The sequence below is a fragment of the Desmodus rotundus genome, chromosome 6, assembly GCF_022682495.2.
Source record: "Desmodus rotundus isolate HL8 chromosome 6, HLdesRot8A.1, whole genome shotgun sequence".
Classification (NCBI taxonomy): domain Eukaryota; kingdom Metazoa; phylum Chordata; class Mammalia; order Chiroptera; family Phyllostomidae; genus Desmodus; species Desmodus rotundus.
Genome location: NC_071392.1, coordinates 109,701,744 through 109,720,167, shown reverse-complemented (window position 1 = coordinate 109,720,167; position 18,424 = coordinate 109,701,744). Strand labels below are relative to the sequence as shown.

At 38.3% G+C, this 18,424-nt stretch overlaps 1 protein-coding gene across 4 annotated transcripts in view; it reads left to right on the top strand.

The window, feature by feature from the left end:
• RALGAPB (Ral GTPase activating protein non-catalytic subunit beta) overlaps nucleotides 1–18,424 on the top strand; it is an 85,306-nt gene that overhangs the window by 49,912 nt on the left and 16,970 nt on the right. For all 4 annotated transcript variants that reach the window (XM_053925951.2, XM_053925950.2, XM_024559729.4 and 1 more), the window contains exons 18-22: nucleotides 324–475; nucleotides 7,736–7,923; nucleotides 10,226–10,332; nucleotides 11,863–12,015; nucleotides 14,296–14,505. In XM_053925951.2, coding sequence (XP_053781926.1) covers nucleotides 324–475; nucleotides 7,736–7,923; nucleotides 10,226–10,332; nucleotides 11,863–12,015; nucleotides 14,296–14,505 — 810 coding nt within the window. The remainder of the gene's footprint in view (nucleotides 1–323; nucleotides 476–7,735; nucleotides 7,924–10,225; nucleotides 10,333–11,862; nucleotides 12,016–14,295; nucleotides 14,506–18,424) is intronic.

The following is an 18,424-nucleotide window of genomic DNA, read 5'->3' as shown; positions in this document are numbered from 1 at the left end:
TTTAATAGATTACTGTTATATCTCTTTCATTTAGGCTTTCATGATTTATGTATAGTCCATGGTAATTTTATAACAACTGTGACTAATAAAGTTGACTTGAATTTATTACTTATGACTTAACTCTCTGAACACTCACATTTATTTCTTTAAAGAGAAATTGGGGGGTATTATATTATTATTATAAAAATTAATATATACTATTAAAATGAGAAAGAAACTGGCATCACCACCAAAACACAGCCACTATTAACTTTTGATGTACTTCCTTGTCTTCTTATAAGATAGGTGTATTATAAAAACTGATACTCCTTTTCTGCTTCTAGGACTGTCTTAAGGAAGTACTGGAGATTGTGGAATTGGGTATTTCAGGAAGTAAGTCCAAGAGCAGTGAGCAAGAGGTCAAGTACAAAGGAGATAAGGAGCCAAACCCTGCTTCTATGAGGGTAAAGGATGCTGCTGAAGCCACCCTAACATGGTATGAAAGTGACTGCACAGGGATTGTGCCTAGAAATTAGTTGGGGTTAGCTGTGATTCCTGTTTTATCTCCTCCCCAGTTTTTCAGCAGTAAGTGATGCAGCCCCTTTAGAATACTTTTTCTACAGAAATAAACTGGAAAAGAAGATGTCTTGATTTTTGGGGTTTTTTTTTTTTTGTTTTTTTAAGACAAAAGGAAACCAGGAACTTGGGCTGAGAGTTTGGATCCTTGTTTTTCTATGCTGATTGACATTAATTCAAGTTATACCATGTTCAAGTTGGAAAGGGTCTGGAAGAGCCTTATTCCACCTCCTGACTTGATTGATGGCTGCATCCAGAGACAAGATCTGAGTCACACTATTAGGACTTTTGCTTTCTAGCTCAGTGGTGTCCGTATTCTCTGCTACACCATTTATATTATATATTAAAGATTCATTCAGCCAAGATTTAGGAGCTTCCTCTTATGAACTTGTAATAGGATCACAAAGATAAATCAGACTCACTACCCTCAGAGAGCTTCTTGTCTACTAGGGAAGATGAGATATGAACACAAGCATCTATAATATTAGGTGGAAAATAAATGCTTCAAGAGAAAGAAGTACAGATAAAATCCTGGGGAATTGGAAGGAGGAAATGAATACTTCCACATACGGGAAAATTGAAGTAAGATTCCTAGGGAAAATTACATTGGACCTGACTTTTAGAGGATGAGTAAAGTTTGAGCTATAAGCCAAACTCCAGGTTGGTTAAGCCAGCAAGGGAAGATTCCTGTTTAAGTATTTTGGTACTGAAGGAATGGAGACAGGTTGGTACCTTGAAAAAGTAGCAGAAAGAGTTGAGAGAGTTTGTGTTTGCTGGTAAGTGACAAGAGTAGGAGGAGGGGAGGAAGGCAGTGTAGGCACATTTATGGACGCAAGGAAGAGGTGAGTGGAGGAGATTAGGTAGAATCAGTAAATGTGGATGAAGACACAGAAAAATATAAAAAGGAGGGATGTCAGGTCAGTCTAGCTAGGTTGGATCATCTTGGTCATAGTAAAGTGGTAGGTAAGACTGCTTGAAGATTTGTACATAAATCAGCCCTTACCAAGATCTCAGAATCTTTTATGTGTTCAGTGGTCTGTTGATAACTTGGGATATATACAGTAAAGTTGGATTTATTTCTATTTCTCATGTGCTGAAGTCATTCATTAGTTTTAGAAGTGTGGTGGCTTTAGTTTAGCCTTGCTCACTATGCTAATGCTGGCTCTCAGTGATTTTGTGGAGGTTTGGCTAAGAGCTAGAAAATCAGAAAAATGCAAATGAATACTAGAAGTAATAAAAGTTCAGAGAAGAGTCCACATGTGGGCTGGGGTAGATTTAAAACATAAAGGGTCCTAGCTGGGTAGCTCAGCTGGTTAGAGCATCATCCAGATACACTAGGGTTGCAAGTTCAATCTCTAGTCAGGGCTCATGCAACAATCAACCAGCGAATGCATAAATAAGTGGAACAACAAACTGATCTCTCTCTCTCTCCCCCCCCCTTCCTCCCCCTTCCCTCTACTAAAAAAAATCAATAAGTAAATTTTTAAAAAAGCTTAAAAGTGTTATAAAGGAAGAGGTCCCTGGGATGCTTCCCCCAAGCCTAGCCAGTAGTTATGTAGGTCGCTCATCTGTCTTGTCTGTGCTGGCAACTTTACCAAAGGTGTCTCCAGTTTCCAGTCTTGAAGGGTGCCTTGAATAGTACTGTCATCGTGAAATATGTCCAAAACCGAGTTTTTCTGTTCCTTTACAATTACAGCTTTATGTCAGTGTCACTGCTGTTTTCCAGTTATGCAGACACAAATTTTGGCTTTTTTATAAAAAAGTTTGTCGTTGAAATCCTTTTGAAGGATTTTGAAGCCAGTGACTGAGTCTGAATGACTTTACTTTTGAAAATGTTCCTCCACCTCCTCTAACCTCAGGTAGCATCCTGGCTGAGATCCTTCTCACAATTTGCCTGATTTCCCTGTTCTCAGTCTCTTACCCTTCCTGTTCATCTTTCATTCTATTGCTGAACTCATTACCCTTAGGCACTATTTTTATTCTGTTGCTTGAGTGATTGAAAACTGAGTAGATCTGTGTTTCCTGCCATGTTCTGTGAAATCTGTGGTCTGGTTCTCAAGGACCTCCTTATTCTGTCCCCGCTTGAATTGTCTGATCTTCCCCAGCACTTCTGTTGTGCCATAGTTGAGCCTAGCAAGCCACTTGTGGTTGTGAACTGGGCATACTCATACCTGTCTGTATATTACCCAGGGTTTTAGGACTTCCCTCTTCTCTTAACCACATCCTCCAGTGTTCAGTGCTCGCACCAAATCTAGCTACCTCTATGGGACCTTCTTTGGTTATTCTGTTTCTGTATGATGACTCTTTCTGTACCTGTATGCTTGTTCAGTCTGGCCCTACCATATAGCATGGAATTCTACAGTATGTTGTCATAATTGTACCTGGTTATGTTTGGTACATGCCAGTGGTCTTCCCAACCTGGGTAGAGGCCGTGTTTATTCTTCACACCCCTCACAGTGCTAGGCACACAGTAGACAATAATGGAACATAGATTGCCTGGTTGGGTTTTCTTAGTGTACTAATATAAATTCAGATTTAGGACTCTTGGAAGTCATGGCAGTAGCCCCTCTGCTTAAATCACTTTTTTTTCTTTTTTTTTTTAAAGTATATTTTATTGATTATGTTATTACAGTTGTCCCATTTTTTTCCTTCCCTTTATTCCTCTCCACCCTGCATCCTCCCTCCCACCAGAATTCTCCCCCTCCACCCAACATTCTCCCCCTCCCCCCCCCCTTAGTTCATGCCCTTGGGTCATACATGTAAGTTCTTTGGCTTCTACATTTCCTATTCTGTTCTTAACCTCTCCCTGTCTATTTTGTATCTACCATTTATGCTACTTACTCTCTGTACCTTTTCCCACGTTCTCCCCCCTCCCCTTCCCATTGTGTTCTCCATTTTTCTGATTCTGTTTCTGTTTTACTTGTTTGCTTAAGATTGTTTTTGGTTTTGGTTCAGTTACTGCTAGTTTTGAGTTTGTTGTCATTTTACTTTTCATAGTTTTGATCACCTTTTTCTTAGATAAGTCCCTTTAACAGTTCATATAATAAGGGCTTGGTGATGATTAATTCCTTTAACTTGACCTTATCTGGGAGGCCTTTATCTGCCCTTCCATTCTAAATGATAGCTTTGCTGGATACAGTAATCTTGGATGTAGGTCCTTGCCCTTCATGACTGTGAATACTTCTTTCCAGCCCCTTCTGGCCCACAGGGTTTCTTTTGAGAAATCAGCTGATAGTCTTATGGGAACTCCTTTGTAGCTGGGTAACTGTTTCCTTTTCTCTTGCTGCTTTTAAGATTCTCTCCTCATTTTTAACCTTGGGTAATGTAATTATGATGTGCCTTGGTGTATGCTTCCTTGGGTCCAACTTTGGGACTCTGAGCTTCCTGGACTTCCTGGAAGTCTATTTCCTTTGCCAGATTGGGGAAGTTCTTCATTATTTTTTCAATAAGTTTTCAATTTCTTGCTCTTCCTATTCTCCTTCTGGTACCCCTATGATTCAGATGTTGGAGTGTTTAAAGTTGTCCCAGAGGTTCCTAAGCCTCTCCTCATTTTTTTGAATTCTTGTTTCTTCATTCTGTTCTGGCCAAATGTTTATTTCTTCCTTCTGTTCCAAATCATTAATTTGAGTCCTGATTTCCTTCCCTTTATCATTGGTTCCTTGTATATTTTGCTTTATTTCACTTTGCATAGCTTTCACTTTTTCCTCTTATTTTGTGACTGTACTCATCCATTTCTGTGAGCATCCTGATTACCAGTGTTTTGAATTCTCTGCATCTGATAGGTTGGCTATTTTTTCATCACTCAGTTCTGTTTTTGGAGCTTTGATCTGTTCTTTCATTTGGGCCGTATTTCTTTGTCTCAGTGGGCCTGTTAACGATGTAAGGGGTAGAGCCTTAGGTATTCGCCAGGGTGGGGCAACCCATGTTGCTGCATGGGGGGGAGGGGTCAAAGAAGGAACAATGCCATTTACTCAGCTCTAGGTTGGCTTTCAGTCACTTCCTCTAGTATCCACAAGCAAATTGGGCCCTTCTGGTGCTAACTCCTGGGTTGGGTGGGTGGGGTTGTGTACATTCCAGGATCCTGTGGGTCTCTCCAAGGAACTCTCCTGTGAGGCTGGGAGTTTCTCCTGCCACCTCACCCCAAGTTTTTACAGTCAGGTTTTGAGGCTTTGTTTCCCCACACTGGAACTCTGGGTTGGGTGGTCCTCCTCACTCTCCAGCTATTCCTCTCTGCTTATCTGCACACAAATGTGGTACCATCTGATCCACCAGCCGCAGCCTTGCCCCTGTCCTCCCCACCCCAGCTACCTGTCTCCACCCCTCCTTTGAGTCTGAATGAATGTTTCTTCTTTAACTTATTGGCTGTTGGACTTCTATGCAGTTCGATTTTCTGGCGTTTCTGGTTATTTTTTGTTAAATTTGATATTTTCCTTCTTTTGGTTGTGTGAGGAGGCAAAGTGTATCTACCTACACCTCCATCTTGGCTGGATATACTGCTTAAGTCATTTTAAGACATACTTACCAAGTGACTAATCCTCCAGTTTGGGGATATCTGATCCCCAAGGTTTCCTATTTCATTTTAATAGTTAAAAATCTGATATTTACATTGAGCTGAAATCTCTCCCACTTTACCTTCTACTTATTGGTTCTGATTCTAACTTCTCTCCCAAACAGTAATGATGTCTGAAGACAGTGCTTGTTCTCTGTCATTTCTGCCAGCATTTTCAGCTATTTTTCAAATGATAGGGAACCAAATACTTCTATCATCCTGGTCATTCTCCTCTCAGTGGGGTAGGTTTGACTTTGTGCGTCTTCAAGGTCATTTACTAAGTATAATATGCTAGATGTGGACTGATGACTTTTAAACTAGATATTTTCATTAAAATGTACTTGGAGACTGCATTAGGTTTTTGATAACCTGTTAATTTTAATTAATTCAGCTAAATCTTTTGAGTCTTTTTCACCTCTCATCAATTTTTCTATACTTACTTGTCCAGGGGTATTTGGATGTAATGTACAGAACTTTACATTTAAACCTGAAATTTTTTTCATGTAAGGTTACTTCATTATTTTTAGTCTTTTAAGATTCTTTTGGATTCCAACTTTTATTCTGATATATGAACTCTACAACTCATCTTTTGGTCAACTACAGATATAATGATCCTAACTTATGTGGCCTAATAAAGACATTGATAAAAATATTAATGGAGGTAGACTCACAAAGCACATTATAGGAGACTTCCCTTCAGATTCATGGGGATTTTTAAATTGTGTCTACAGGTTTATCATGATACCCTGTCAAATACTTGCATGTCTTGATTTCAGAGATATTTCTCTGCTTTTCTGGTTTAGTCACCATCAAGAAGAAAAACGTGGTTAGGATGGTGAGATTTGATCATAGTGACCTATTCCCCTGTGAGCAACCTATTTGATAATGTCTTAGACTCTCGAATAGAAGACAGTAAGCTCACCTGGTTCATTCATGTGCTTTGTGACAGCCATCTTGGTCCTGATTTAGAATACCCAAGCCACTTGTTCCCATTACTGGTATATCACCTACTTTTCACAGATCTTTAGGCTTGACCCATCATGAAATTCTTCTGGACTTTGAAATTCTTAGATGGTCCTCCTCCTAGGAGGAGAGAAAATAGAAGGAAAACATCTGTTGAGCAATGTTGCTTTTCATTATCAGAGATGTTTGGGTTCTAACATTAGAATTAAAGAGAAAGGGAGAGGCCACTCTGGCTGAGGACTGAGATGATAAAAGTGGTATTAGGGAACATTAGTTTTCCAAATGAGCTGCATATGAAAAGTCAGGTGATACTAGGACCACAAGATAAAATCTTATATTTTTATTACACGATACTTTCTCTCTGTGCCTCAGTTTCTTCATTATAAAATGGGGATAATAGTGGTATCTATCTCATAGGGTTGTTATAACTAAATAAAATCATATGTGTAAAGTGCTTAGACCAATCAATGCCTGGCACATGGTAAGTTCTCTATATGTTATTATTTGTTGAATGTATACAGAAATCTCTATGAATGTAAATATTTCTGAATGTTAAGGCTTGTTCAGTTGAATTCCAGTTTCCAAATCAGTTTTTATATTTTCATTTGGTAATTAATTATAGCAGTTTTGTGAAGTATAACTACTAGTATGTCAGGTTCCTTATCTATAAAATGAGGATAATGTCTACTGTGGCCTCTTAAAGCTCATTTATCTCTTCTGAGCCTGAGTTTCATCATTTGAATAATTGAACGGGTTTCATTTATCCTTTTCTAGATCTAGAATGCTTTAGTTAATATAATTTTGAAAGCTGGAACACACAAAAATTTTTAATGTATCTTCAAGAGCTTCATGATGTAGAATTGTGGTTAATTAGGTTCCCTGGGTAGCAAACTCTGAGAGAGAAATTTGCTAGCAAGAAGTTCATTGGATGCACTCGCAACAAAGATCTGGAACTACGTTGGCCCCTTATAGTTCTCTGAAGTTGGGGCAGGGGTGCTGGAACTTTATACCCCTGCATCAGCTGTTCATTGGATGTGTACTGTCCCAGAGGAAGTTCTGATCTTAGATGAGGTGATTCTTGTAGGCCAAAGACACCTTCTGGAGAGGGACTCAGCTGAAAGCTGTGGCCACCAGCTCCCTGCATGTAGGGGAGTGGATCTTTCAGTAGTGGAGTGGGATCTGGATGGTACGCAAGGAATCCACCCCAGGGAGTGCCCGTGTTGTGTTGTGTGCAGTGCATTCTCGTGGAGAATGTGCACCCATGTTTTTGGCCCAGACTTTCAGGGAAAAAATCTTTTGTTTTAATTGTTAATGCATTTTTTATTTGTTTGCATTTAGAAACAAAACTGATTATCGTGTCCCACGGTATTATCTTGCATATGGATATCATTAGTATTTTCTAGAGTTACACTTTTAGTGCATAAGCATAAATAAAAGAATTTAAAACATTTATATAGATACAGAATTAGTACTACCCATGTATAATGTACATCCTTATTTTTCCCTCAGAAATTTGGGCAAAAGTGTGCATTATACTTGACAAAATACAGTGAAACTAACCATGGTTGGGTCAGTTAAAATCAAAAGTGCAGAAGTTTACATTGATATGTGAGGTAAACGTAAGATTTTGCTCTGGGAATTAACTGTTATCTTTTGTATTCTCCATAGTATTATGCAGTTGCTTGGTGCATTTCCCTCACCGAGTGGTCCTGCCTCTCCTTGTAGTCTGGTGAATGAGACCACTTTGATTAAGTACTCCAGGCTACCAACCATAAACAAGCATAGCTTCCGATACTTTGTTTTGGATAACAGTGTCATCCTGGCAATGTTGGAGCAGCCTCTTGGGAATGAACAGAGTAAGTTTGAGCACTTTGGGCTTTCTCCACTGCTAAATCATCATGTTCATCAGTACTAGCAAGCTGTTACCTACAGGGAAGGAAAGACTGTAAATTCTAAGTAGTTGTGCATTTGTCAAAAAGATGGCTTGCTGTGGGATAATAGCAAATGAAAAATAGAAGGTCAGAAAATAGAATATACATATTATATAGAATTTCTCAGAGGCTCTTAATGCATATCTGAAATATCAGAAAAGAGCTCTATAGTTTTATAAAATGTTTATTTTAGTGGACTATTTTCTATTGTTTAATGTGTCTAGAAATCATTATTACTCTTCTTTTATTCTTGAACTTCGGATCCTGCCCCGTACCTTTCAGTTTTCTGTGTCAGTTACTGGTGTCACCCAAACAGATGGAAATTTGAGGAGTCATCTTTACCTTGCCTGCCTTTTTTTTTTTCTTCTTCTCTTATATAACTGATTCCACCTCCCAGTGACTCTTTGGTTTCCTTTCCTTTCCTTACCTTTCCTTTGCACCTCTCCCAATACATTCAAATGCAGGTTATTTCTTATTATTTCTTATCTAGATTATTATTTGTTATTTAGATTATTGCCATGGTTTCTTATCTAGATTATTGCCGTGGTTTCTTACCTGGTCTAATACTCCCTCCAATTCCAAAATTTGTTACCCATATCTCCACCCACTTGCTGCTACTATTGTATTCATCCTCAAATACAGATCTGACCATGCCATTGCCCTTCTGAAAACCCTTCAGTAATTTTTCCATTGACACAACACTCACTGTTTTCTTCTCCTTTCTCCCCCAAATATAAATTATCTCAAAGTACCTGACTACCACTATAACTAAGACTACTCAAAATACATTTTTTCCTGATGGTAATTGGAATCAGCCAGTTTATAAAGGAAGCATGTTCTCAGAGAGACTCTTATTGTGAAAGGTGCAGGAAAGTGAGGGTTACAGAATCTGGGCATATAGAGACCCCGGGAATCACTTAGTGTACAGTTCCCTCATTTACAGGTGAAGAAACTGAGACTTCAGGTGGGTATGTGACTCCCCAGGGTTAAGTATGTGGTGCTACTAGGACTAGAATCCAAATTTTCTGAACTTCATAATGTCCCTTTCTGTTATCATTGCCCCATAGTAATAGGGTTTTCTCAGTAATTAAAGACTTGCCTTCTTCCTTTGCAAAGGTGAATAGGATCTTAGAGTCCCATGCAAATTCTGTTGAGGATATATAAATAGGATCTCATAAATCCATAAAAATGAAAGACATTTTCCTAAAGTTCAGGGATAAATGAATATCATCACAGGTTTTGAGTTGTGGTAGGATACAGTGACTTTAGTAGGGAGTACAAGGGGCCTTTAATCATTGCCCAGCTCCAGAAGTGCTGGTCATAAGTCTTACCTGCGGTCACCTGTTATTTCTCTATCCCAGACCTAGGGCTTGCTTGACTCTTTCTCCCTCTCTTGTGCCTATTATTATGATTCCTCCTGCTTCCTACTCCCAAGCCACCTGTGAAGGAGTCTGCAAAATCCCAGTCTCCCCTCTGGGCTTCCTGGTCTTTTCCATTCCTTTTAGGACTCTCTTACTCTCATTTCAAGCAATTACATTTTATCAAAAGTCTACCAAAAATATAAAACAGTTAGGATTTATAAGAATTACGTGGACATTTTAATAGTTTATTGGAATAGCTAATAGGAAATGAGAGAGAAATTTGAACAACTTTGACTCCCACACTGGAGACTAAGAAAGGAAATAAGAAGAAGGATCTGGGTCACTCAAGTTCTTTACCCCCTTTTCCTCTCCTGAACTTGCGCTGGGATGAGCAGTGGTACACGAAGGCATGGGCGAATATAGCGGCACTGTCAGCACCCAGTCTGTCGTCTTGCACTTGGGTCATTCAGACATTGGAACTTAGGGTATTGGCCAGGACAGTGTTTCCCAGAAATGTGTGTGTGTACCATTGGAGGCGTGTGAGATGATGTTAGTCAGTGTGTTGTTAGTAAACATTTTATGTATTTTTAAGTGTGTTAAAAATATATAGCACATCAAAATTATGGTTTTCCATTTAAAGTAGAGATAGACAATTTCCTTTAAAAATAAATTTAAGTTTAAAAAAGAAAGAAAGTGGTTCATGCAGTGTAACACTGCATGGGTGTGACAGAAACCACAGAGGTGGTACCCAAGGGTGAAAGGTTGGGAAACACTGTTCTAGGGCTTTAGTAGACGCTCTGCAGTTGATAACCAGTGTATTTTAAATGGGTGTCTGAAATAAAAACTTTTGCACCATTTTATTCTAGATGATTTTTTCCCCTCTGTCACTGTGCTGGTCCGGGGAATGTCTGGAAGACTTGCTTGGGCACAACAGCTTTGCCTTTTACCCAGAGGAGCAAAAGCAAATCAGAAGGTATCCATCAGAAGTTAAGGGAAGTGACTAGGAGTGAGTGTGTGGATACTTGTATGCGCACATGTGCGTGCTATGATTTAAAGGTTTAAAAAGTTCCAACAAAAGCCACAGGAAAAAAATAAACATTTTTGACCCTAGCTTGGGTCTTAGGGGCGTCACGTGAGAATTGCCTTAGGAGCCTAGAGTTCTAGATTCACTAATAACTCTTTCAACACATCTTCCAGCCAGGTGTGTTTTCAAAAAGCCTTCCTGGTGGTTCTGACGTTTACTTACTATTAAGAGCTACTATCTGAACAATTGAACCATTTTTTAAGACAGTGTTAAATAAATATAATAAAACTCAGATTCATGCCATATATGAAAAGAATTTGGTTAGACCTTTGATCTCTCTGGCAACAGGATTTGTTTCAAATGATTTATTGCTATATAATTGGTAATATGCTCTATAATTGTCTTAGTATGCTACATAATTTAGAGAAACCTTATTGTGGGGTGGCACAGTTTATTTTCTTTATAACATTTGTGATTTTTGTGATAAAATTTGTTTATGGGAGAAGTCGGCAAATTCAGATAATAAAGAAGAAATTTTAAATCACTTGTACTCTTACTCTCTAGAAGAAAATAGCCACTGTTAGTATTTTAGTGGGTTTCCTTCTAGTTCTTTTCCTCTCTGTACATAATAATAGTTAAGTAGACTTTTGAGTCATTTTTATACTGCTATTTTTAGTTATCACATTGTAAGTTTTTACTTATGTTACCAAAAATTCTTTAAAATGTGACTTAATAAAATCTCACCAGCATTTACACCCTGGCTGGTGTGGCTCAGTGTATTGAGCACCAGCCTATGAATCAAAAGGTCACTGATTTGATTCCCAGTCAAGTGCACATGCTGAGGTTGCAGACCAGGCCCCAGAAGGGGCCACGCAAGGGGCAGCCAATCAATGTTTCTTTCACACATCGATGTCTGTCTTCCCCTTATCTCCCTCCTTTCCCCTCTCCCTAAAAAATAAATAAATAAAATCTTTAAAAATAATTTCACCAGCATTGAAGAGAGACACAATTAGAGGATGAAGACCTAGGTTTGGTGCTTATACTTTCAGTTAAACCATACTAAGGTTCCAAATGAAGTCCCTGTCTAGAGATACCCAGTGGACCTGGACTTGTACTTTATTCTATGGAATGATTTGAGAGCCTTGGGGAAGAAGAAAGTTTGAGCCTTAAGCTTTGAAATGCCTTACCCATTGGCTTCCACAGAATATGGGAGATTCAGGCCTGGGGTGGTAGAGGTCCATAATCCATGTCACAAAATCTATAATAATTTGATGAACAGTCTACAATATGTAATAGAGTAAACTGGTACATGGGCTGTCTGCCTTTACTGTTAGCAGTAGTATTTATAGATTCTTACTGAGTTTCTGTGTTATGTAATCCTAGAGAAACATAGGCATCTAAGAGACCAGGGAAATACATGTCATTACAAATGGCACCAAATGTAGTAAACGCAGTGTTACTTGTTTTATTTTTTAACAGCTTTTTGTGCCTGAACCTCGTCCAGTTCCTAAAAATGATGTTGGATTTAAATATACTGTAAAACATCGGCCATTTCCTGAAGAGGTGGATAAGATTCCTTTTGTGAAAGCAGATCTGAGCATTCCAGATTTGCATGAAATCGTCACTGAAGAAGTAAGATAAATTATTGTCTGCTGTTGTTAAGGGAATAACTGTAAACATTTTAAACAACTTCCATGATTAAGACACTGTTTTGTTTTTAGTGTTATTGGAGGTGATTCATAAGATGACTTGGATCTCTGTTATCCAGGAGATTATATAGTAAGACAAGTACAGATTGTGGCTGATTGAAGGGAACTGGATGTCTCTTAGAGAGAGGTCGCTGGGCTGCCTGGGTTGGCCCATGGTAGGTTTCACTTGTGTGGTGACATGATCAGACTCCGTGGAGGATATTTGGAGGAAGGAGACCAGTTCAGAGACTACTACGACAGTCTAGGCAGGAGAGAGGAAAGACTACCTCACTGATGGTGGAAGTTAAAAACACTGGAATGTACTATAGAGGTACATCCAAGCTGTCTTGGATTGATGAGGGAAGGAAAAGAGCCAGAGAACTCTAGATTTTGAGCTCGAGTTATAGAGAAGATACTGGTACCATTTATAGACATCTGGATGTTAGGAAGAAGACAGATTTGGGAAGACAGGAAAAATTCATTTGGTTTTAGATTTAGATAATTAGATTAAGTAATTGGTATCTTAGGTCAAGGGAGAAGACATTTAAGTGGGGGATAGGGTATGTCAGGGCACGAGAGAATACCGGGGCTGGAATGGAGGCTGCCTGCCTTTCAAATGCTAGGGAGGTTAGGGAGAAGGAGCACTAAGAAGAAAAGCCCCTGGATTTTGGCATGAAATTATAGCTGCCCTTTGAGGATAGGTTCAAAAGAGTATTAAAGGCCAGGGCAGCATACAAGGAGCTGGGGAGTGAATGGTTAATGATTGGCAGTGAATATAAACTGTACCGTTAGTAGTAAAGGGAAGGTTGAAGCATGAGGAATAGCCTTGCTAAGAGAAGGCAAGGCTAGTTTTTTTTTTTTTTTCTTTAATTCAAGGGTGGGAGGAATATGAACTTGTTTAGAGGTTGAAAGAAGGAACCAGTGGAGGTCTGTATCTGCTAATACTGTAAGATGGGCCAGGGAAATGATTAATAGAGTAAGGTCTGGAGGCAGTAGGGTCAAGAGTCTGTGTGATTGTGTCTAGAAAATGGATACTCCTGGTAAGACAGGAGAGAAAGAGAGAGTAGGTAAAGGTTCAGAGACATTCAGAGGTGGAAAGGAGGGAAATTGAAGGAGCTTATGTAAATTTTAATCTTAGTGCTTAGCAATGAAATAGGGAATCAAAGATGGCTTTTAAAATTGCCAGGCAGCCCCACTAAGATTAAGTAGCATCGTTTGTAGTGAAGTTACTCTGCTGACTTTCTTCAAAAGTCCTTGGGATCTGGAGGCAAAAGGGAAATGTTTGAGTGGTGTGGAGATTGACAGGGGTGGGAATATGGAAAAATAAGGAATAACGAGGCCATTTATATGCTTAGGAAAAGGTATTAAGGTGTTATATTTGGGGGGTTAGGCTTGTTTGGGAAGTAGATGAAGCCAGAAGGGTGGTGATGGCCTGGAAAACTGTGGGGATGGGTTAGATACCTTGCAGTGATGGAAAGTGAAGGTGTGTGAGAACTGCAGGAAAGGGATTATGATTGGATAAGGCAATTTCAGAATTGTAGCTCTTGAAAGTACAGCACACCTAAAAATACAAAAGTGTCCTTATAGATGGCCAAAAGTTATAAGGGTTGAACAGGTTGTAGAAATAGAGGGTGGGGCAAAAGTGGGTTTACAGTTGTGAGTGCACAAAACACAGAGTTTATTCTTGTATTATTATTATTATGTATTGTTACTGTATTACTTTCCATAGGAACAACTGTAAACCTACTTTTGCCTCGCCCTGTATAAGCCAGGTTGTTAGAAGGATCATTGCTTACCAAAGAGGAGGGGATTTTAAACTAGCATTGATCAGAAGGAAAGGGGAGAGGTCAGGGGGAGGCTCAGAGTGTAGTGGAGTAATCCATATGGATACGGACTTCAAAACACAAGGGGTCACTCACTGTAGGACAGTGGTCTGGAAGAGGGATACGAACAACCGCCCTGCCCCTTTTCTTGAAAGGAAGCAGAGACAGATGGTTTCATTTACAGGGTGGAGATGAAGGAGCAATTCTTGAGGCTATAGGCAAGTTTCTTTGGTACTTTTTTAACCTTGAAACATGTTTGCGTTGAACTGAAACTCAGTGTGATCCCTGAAAATTATCTTCATTTATTTTGTTGCTTGTGGCTTTATTTTCATTTTAAAATTAAGAATGATCCTATACCTTTTATAATAGTTCCCAAAAATTAAATATTTGGTTTATTTCAGTTAGAAGAGAGACATGAAAAATTGAGGAATGGCATGGCCCAGCAAATTGCTTATGAAATACACCTTGAACAACAAAGTGAGGAAGCATTGCAGAAGAGAAGTTTTCCGGATCCAGTTACAGAGTGTAAGCCCCCACCTCCTGCCCAGGAGTTCCAAACAGCACGCCTTTTCCTTTCACACTTTGGATTTTTGTCCTTAGAAGCATTGAAGGTAATTTTCCTAAACTTGTATGGATAAATATATTCATAAATTAACATTGAGCTGATGATAGCTAAAACATTTTTATGAGAATAGAAGGAATTTTTAAAAAAGAAACTGGCAAGTAACTGAACTTCTGCGGTGCTATAGGTTACATCACTGTATGAGTCCAAGACAGTTGTCCCATGAGTGCTTTCGGAGTTCTGTGAAAGGGGGCCGCTTTGATAATACATCCAGCTCTGAATTTTCTAGGGTAATGTGGGACTCATATCACACGTGTAAATGAGATCTGCAGATAATTAGAAAAAGAACCTTAAAAATTGTTTCCTACTAAAATGTATTGCTAAAAGGGTGGGCTACAATTGACTCTGCTCTTTCATAGCATTTTAAAAAACGGAACAAGTATTTGTGAGCCGTTTCTTATGTTTTGCATTTTCTAAGATCAGACTGTTTAGGTTTATGTCCTGGCAGCACTACTCGCTAGCTGTGTGATCTTGGGCAAGTTGCCTGACTTTTCTGAGTCTAAGTTCCTCATCTACAAAGTGGGGCTGACAGAAGTATCCGTCTCATTGTGGTTATGTTAAGATGCTTCATAGCATCTTATGCTAGTGGTTAGCACAAAGTAAGCCATCCTAAGGTAAACATTGTCATTATTCTTGATTCTAGTGTCCTTAAACCAATTTTTCAAGGGAAGTGATGCTATCCTATCTTACAGATGTGGAAACAGAGGCTCAAAATGTGAACTAGCTTGCCTGTGGTGCATTTGGGTTTTGTTCCAAGGTCTCTTTGTTTTGAAAAGCACAACTGAATATTGCCAGGCAAGAAGTTGCCTATTGCGCAACTTGTCCCTTTCCCTTACTCCCTAGCAGCTACTTGGTTAAAGGCCATTTAACTTTTTAGGAAACCAGGGGGAACTTGTGTCTGATTTTGGGTTTTAGCGTGTAGATGGAAAATATTTTATGTTGTAGAGAAGTGAGTTGTTGATGGTGAGTATGAACATGGAAACTTTTAAAGTGCAGAAGAAAAGAGAGGAAATGACGAGAAATAAGTGGCAAATACAGAAGGCAAGGAACAAAAAGATACAACCTACAAATGATTAGTTATGTTCCTCATGAAGAAAATTAAACAGTCAGATAATAATAAAAGTATACTAGGAGAAAATTATTACGTCCTGTGGAATGAAAAGAGACAAGAAGAGTCCTAATAACACTGTTCCTGAGATTGTAATTACCCATTCATGTTACCTGTTTTAGTTAAAATTTTTAAGCTTTCAGGAAAATAATTTTCATGCTTTGTCATCTGTGTCAGAACACAGGAAGAAATCAGAAAGATAACTGGTTTATTTTGTGAAACTCGGCATATTTCTAATCACTTCAACCTGACAGCACACGCATACAGGAAAGCTGTACTCCAGTCTTTGTCAGGAATATATGTACATATACATGCACGAGTACTAAGGGGAATGCTAGTAAAACTGAATTCAGTAGCATGTTAAGCAAATTACCTTCCACAGCCAAGCAAGTTTTTTTATAGGAACTCAAGGAGTGTTAGTTATTGGGAAATGTTAGTAAATCTATTAAAAAATTAATTTGCTTGTATTAGTAGATCAGTCAGTGAAATAGTAAGTCAGTAATGCAAACCTCTCTAAGTGGTAGCCTGTAAGAAACTGGAAGTAGCCTTGGATAAAATCAGGCAAAGGATATTATTGACCTCAACCACTGTTTATCACAGAATTTTTTAGTCAATGAAATTTTTTAATTTTAAAATAATTGTAGATTAGTAGAAAGTTGTTAAAAAAAAAAAAAGTACAGGAAAGTTCCCCCAATAGCGACATCTTACACTATACTTACAATATCAAAACCAGGAAAGTCAATGAAATATTAAACGAAAAAGAGGTAAAAACTATTGAAAGAAGATAACTCATAGGTAACATGACTTTTAATTAGACCATCATACGAGAATCAATAAATGTTTAAATAAATGAGTTAAGATCACACTAAAAAGTAATTAATAACTATAGCTCTATAGTATCCAGTTAAAAATACAATGCAGAAGTACCCCATTTACAGCTGTTGATATTGGCAAAAGTTACCCTAACAAACTGTACAGGACCTAGAGGAGAAAATTTAAAAAGTCAAGAGAAATAAAATGTGCATGTTATGTTGCTGGATTGAAAGATCATCCAGGAGAACAAACTAATGAAATAGCTTACTTAAAAAGAATTTGGAGACTTTGCCCTGCAAGGTGTATTATAGTGTGCTACTGCTCCACAATTCCTTATTCGTGATTTCAAAGTAAACGCTGAGAACCAGAAGGTTTTTTTGTATATCTGTAGCAAATTCACTTAGTGGCAAAGTCTGACCTGCATGGACACGAGCCTATGTGTAGTCTTTACTTATTTCACTCAGTGAATTCTCTTCTGCCTGACTGCAGAAATAAGAAATTAGTCTTCGGTTATAGCATACTATAACTTGCTGGAAAGGCCCTTGCTGGAAATGTTAGGTAATAGACTAGAAGAAGACCAAGCTCGTAATTCTTGCTAATGTAGAAGAGTAACACGTGCCATCTCTGGAGGATGCTTTCCTGAAAAAGGAAAGGGGTGGCAAAATACCATGGCCACCATTATTGGGCAAGATCAAGACCTGAAAAGAAGATAAGAAATGGGGGGGAGCGCACAAAACATGCATTTAAAAATTAATATACTTTATTTTTAAAAAACACTTAGTTTTGTTGAACAGTTGAACAAAAAGTACAGAGAACTCCCATGTTACAGCACACCTGCCTCTGCATTTCTTGTTACCATTTCGTATTGGTGTGGCACATTTGTTCCAATTGCTGAACAAATTCCTGCATTATTAACTGGACTTTATAGTTTACATTGGCGTTCACTCTGCATCGTACATTCTGTGGGTTTTGACAAGTGTATAGTAACTTGTCCACCATTACAGTATTATACAGAATAGGTTTACTGCCCTAAAAACCCACTGTATTTTGTCTATTATTTCTTCCTTTTTTCCACCCCCAACCCCTGGCAGCCACTGATCTTTTTACTGTCACTACAGTTTTGCTTTTTCCAGAATGTCATGCAGCTGGAATCATAGGGTTTGAAGCATTTTCAGATTGGCTTTTTTCACTCATCCATATTCCATTGTGTGGACATATTACAGTGTATCCATTCACTTAGAGCAGCAAGTTTCAACCGTTTTCATCTCACAGCACACATAAACCAATTAGTAAAATTCTGCAGCACACCAAAAAATACATTTTTTGCGAATTCAACAAAAAAAATAGGTGTAATTTTGATCCATTCACCCTGGGTGGCTATTGTCGTATTGGCTATTGTCATTTTTTTATTTGACAATCTAAGGGAAAAGAGTTCAGTGCCCCTGACTAAGTAGTCAGGTGTTGTAAGTTTTAAGAATTCTTGAGGCACACCAGTTGAAAATTGCTGACTTAACAGAAAGACGTCTTGGTTGCTTCTAAGTTTTGGCAACTGTAAATAAAGCTGCTGTAGACATTTGTGTTTAAGTTTTTGTTAGACATAGTTTATCGTTTGGATAAATACACACCAAGGTATGCATTTGCTATGTTGTATGGTAAGACTATGTTTAGCTTTGCAAGAAACTGCCAAACTGTCTTCCAAAGTTGCTGTACCATTTTGCGTTTCTACTAGCAATGAATGAGAAAAAATGTATTAAAAATGTTTCTAGAAAGCATGATATGTTATAGAGAAAATAGGATCCAAAATTAAACATATAGCATGATCTCAATTGTCTTTTTTTAAAAAATGGAGATAGAAGAACTGGAAGGGGGTACATAAGAAATGTTAAATCATTTCCTAAGATTATGGTTGTGCTTATTCCTGCTAGTTTGTAAGTTTATACTTAATATTTATTAAACCATGAACCAAGTATTGATTTTATAATTAGAG